At 42.6% G+C, this 4349-nt stretch overlaps 1 protein-coding gene across 1 annotated transcript in view; it reads left to right on the top strand.

Annotated features, from left to right (window-relative positions):
• LOC116381801 (metabotropic glutamate receptor 7-like) overlaps positions 1-4349 on the top strand; it is a 168490-nt gene that overhangs the window by 78560 nt on the left and 85581 nt on the right. Inside the window, exon 2 of the mRNA XM_031844256.1 lies at positions 1733-1949. Within this exon, the coding sequence (XP_031700116.1) occupies positions 1733-1949 (217 nt within the window). The remainder of the gene's footprint in view (positions 1-1732; positions 1950-4349) is intronic.

Here is a 4349-nt window from a genome sequence, read left to right as displayed (position 1 = left end):
GCAAATGTAAGAGTTTCTCAGAGAATTTCCTGAGGGATGGAGTTTAATTCTGACTGTCCATTAGTGAAGAACCTTGATGGACAGAGATCAGATAATCCCTGACCTCTCACACATGTGTAATTACCACGAACACGTCGGCTCTTTGCTGCGTCGAGCTCATTTTCCAGCAAACGGGAGGAAATCCGCTCTCATCATCTCCCACATTCATTATCAGCTTCTCACATATATTAGCACTGGCTCTGAACAACTTTACTTTTTACCTGAACCAAAACTCCATTTCCAGTTTAATCATTTAAGCTGTAGCTCCATATTCCAAAGACATGTCTGTTTATCAGCCAACTTGAATAATAAAATAATAAAATAAGAAAAGTTTCTCTCTTGAATTTACTTTCCTCTTTATTTCTAAACCTTCAGGTGGAGCTCGATAATGTTGAAGTGCTAGAACGCATTCATTTACTAATTAGCCTCCATACTTTGTCTTATTCATGCTTCTTATCTGTACTTGTCAGTCACAGTGCTGCTCAAGTAGATATATATATATTATTAAATATATTAGTCTTTTTTCCCCTTCTGTCTGTGTTGGACGTTGTGACAGGACTGTGATATAAATGTTTACTTTTCCCTGGTGCTTTTTTAAAATAGTTTTTGTTCAGTGTTCACCAATCCAGGGGAGAGTTGCTCAGCAGCAACACTCCGCCTCATGTGTTGCATTCAGAAGGAACACGTCAGACAGTAGACCGGTGGACGAGAGCAGGACGGTAAGGTGAGGTCGGTAGAGACACCGGTAACGGTAGACGGCATCGCAATCCAAAGTTAACATATTTACGTCCTCCGCGACAGAATTTAACTACCTGAAGTTTGCAATAGAATATCAATAGAAAGCTGCAATTGATGGCTGCATGCATTACTAGAATGCATACATAAAATAGTTTCATTCCATTCCACATATTTTATTTCATCATCATAGCAACATATCAAGCATGGTTTGTTTTGCAGTTCTGCGATAGAGCGCTTCAGAGATGAGCCCTAAAACAATGAGTCAGCATTTTTTCACTTCCTGTTCCCTAGTCTCGAAGTCAGCAGTTTTTAGAACGTGTTCTCTGTTAGACGCCTGAAATAAGGTCTGTGGTTAAGACAAGATAAATAGATTTAAAAAAAACATACAACAGGTCAGTAAACAACCCTCTGGTGAAGCGTAGGAGCTTCTACGTGTCTTATAAAAGGCAGTTACTAACAAGAGTCTAAATGAGACCACTAAATGCATCACTAGAACACTAGTCCTCCTTTAGCTCAGTGGGGGTAACATGAAGTCATGTGACCGTGGTGGAGCTCCTTTATAGGCTGTTAGCTCCGTACTTTTGCAATTACATTCACGCTCCAGAAATTAATCTTGAGGAACAAAACGTCTCAGTATCATAAACGTTGGTTTTCCGAAGGTTATTTTCTGCAATAATCTGTTATTCAATGTTAAAATCATATCGGCTTTTTGGAGGAGAGAACCAGTGTTATGCTAACCTCCCGTTGGCCTGCACATATACGTCATCCCTGCATCAGTATGTCATCGGACTCTTCGTTTATGTTTTCGTGCAGTCAAGAAAGTGTTGACCGCCTGATTCCACATGAATGCAGAATTATTTAGAGCACGATTGTCTTTCCAGATCCCTCGCAGGATCACACTGATTAACTGTGCTTCCACCATCCTAACTCCTCAACCCCCCCCCTCTGTCTCCAGATCCCTCAGATCAGCTATGCATCCACGGCCCCGGAGCTGAGTGACGACCGGCGGTACGACTTCTTCTCTCGGGTGGTCCCACCGGACAGCTTCCAGGCCCAGGCGATGGTGGACATCGTCAAGGCCATGGGCTGGAACTACGTGTCCACCGTGGCCTCGGAGGGCAGCTATGGAGAGAAGGGCGTGGACGCCTTCATGCAGCTCTCCAGGGAAGCAGGTAAGACTGGTGATGACGGGGGTCTCTTTTGTAACCTGTTTACCAGATCCATATCTGAGCAGCATTTTGTTGCTATCAATATATTTTGAGGCTCAGAATATCCCATTGAGGGACGCGGTTTTCTGGATTTTGTGTGAGGTGGAGGCCACGGTGCCAAAGCCCTTTATTAACATGATAATGAATGCAAATTGTGACTCTGACGTGAAGTGATTGTGCTGCTCTTTAAACCCCTTTAAACTAAAAAACGTGTTTCTTAGTAAAATATGTGCCTCAGTATAAACATAAAAGAGTGTTACATAAAACGGTTGAGTCACAGAAGCTTAAAATGAATTGATTAGTATGCAGTGATGCTGATTGCTCCCCGAATAATCTCGGTGACATTTGGATCAGTCTGACGACTCCTCACATCTCTCCAGTTAGGACGGCGTCCTGACATTTATGTGTTGGCGCTTTTTTCGAGGATTATGAAAGGACGTGGCCGCTGCCAGGGTGCACAGAGGGCGCCCAAAAAACCCTTCAACTGAGCTAACACCAAACGGTCGGCCAATGTTTCCACACGGATGAGTCCTTCATTGATCTGTGGTGGTTTTTGAACCATGATTTGATTAAAAAAAAAGAAGAAAGAATTGCACAGCAGTCCTGCACAGTGTCACCTCGAGCAGTATTCACACTCTTTAATCCTTCAACGGGTTCTGTTTCAGAAGATATTCAGGAGGAAATCTTGGGCCGTAACCTCTGGCTGTGTTTTTAAAGGCAACTAGAAGGACGCTCAAGGAGTGTAGAGCTGTTTGCATAAGTGGAAAAATAAATCTGATCCGTGTCGTCATCTGGGAGAAGCTCATGCTGCACCCTGACACCAGGTCTCATGGATACAGGGCCAGAAGTCTTTCTGTAATCCTTCCAACAAACAAACAGAAAACATCAATTCCTTGCTGAATGAACAGCAAGGTTTGCAGAATGAATTAATTTTGTCTTGAAGGAATGACTCGTACAGGTTACTGTGCCGAGGACGTGCTCGTACTCACACAGGTTTGTGTAGGGAGGGTGGTGCTTTTCCTGAAAACTGCCAACATCGTAACCACTTGAATCAACGTATCCTCACACAACAGTTCGTACGATAACTTACGAAAAGTTGCACCTCCATTTTTCGTGTGTTTTCCTACAAAGTCCAGCAACTCTTGTCAATTTCCTTAAAAAAAAGAAATGTCCGTCATAACAGGAAACTGTATTTGTCAACAAAACGACTTGGTTAGGTTTAGGAATAGATCGTCATTCGGTTTAAAATAACCACGGAAATGCTGTTAATGAAGTACGCAGGTTGACAAAAACCTCCATTGACTTCTAGAGGAACAAAGAAGGTCTTCTGGCTAAAAGGTCGCTGGTTGTTGAAGCAACATATTATAGTCAACTTTATGAGTCCATATAGCAACAAAATACAATACAAGGACACGAGGTATTATGTATGCATATATCTATGTATATGAATTCACTACTTACTAAATTATTATTACTATTATTTTTTTCACCTGCTGGTTTTTGAGGTCTGTAAAATGAAGTTTTTTTTTTAAAAAGTAAAAAAAAAACTAAAACAGACTTGTCAATAACATTTCATCTGAAACCAAACACCATCTGCATGATGACACATTGCTTTCAGACGCCACATATGTCCCATGATAACAGCTTTATTCATCATGTGTATGTGTTGAACCTGACAGATGGCTTCAATTCCAAGTTCATGACTCTCCACAAAGTATTCGTACCAACATGTGGACATTTTTTTCCCACGTGCATAAGTACAGCTGCATGCATAAAAAAATCCATCTCAGCATGTCGAAGTGGCCAAATTGTTAAGACCGGAGTCCCACACATGTGTAAAGGGACAGTAGGGACGGTAGAGGCCATCTGTCTCCACTGAGTCCTTGCCAGCACGCTTTTGTCACAGCTCTGCAGCGTCCACTGGTGCAGGCTACCGTCGGGCGATGAGGAACGGCTGAGTTTCCGAATTTAACGATGAATCCACGAGAAGTGAATCCTTAAGAGAGTCTGGGCGTTGAGCAGGTGTAATTGCTCCTAAATCCTCTTATTTCTGATGCCATCAAGGCGTGAACACGCACTACGCCTTCTCAGGCTGATGAATATCTGATAAAAGAGCTCTCTGTGTGTGAAATGTAGTTTCTGGATTATCTGCAGATTTGTGAGTAATCCGCCGAGTATTGATTGCGGGAGGTTCCCTCTATCAGTCAGCAAGACACACATCCACATGTAAACTCTCTCGCACACACACACACACACAATATGTTTCTCCGGTAATATAATTAGACGGCATCCGTTTCCAGTTGAAGATAGGAGCCTGCACACACACACACACACACACACACACACACACACACACACACACAC

Source organism: Anarrhichthys ocellatus, unplaced genomic scaffold (assembly GCF_004355925.1).
Source record: "Anarrhichthys ocellatus isolate YVR2014 unplaced genomic scaffold, GSC_Weel_1.0 scaffold1, whole genome shotgun sequence".
NCBI classification, from domain to species: Eukaryota; Metazoa; Chordata; class Actinopteri; order Perciformes; family Anarhichadidae; genus Anarrhichthys; species Anarrhichthys ocellatus.
Note: the sequence above shows the minus strand (reverse complement) of the source record. Positions and strands in the feature narration are given on the sequence as shown.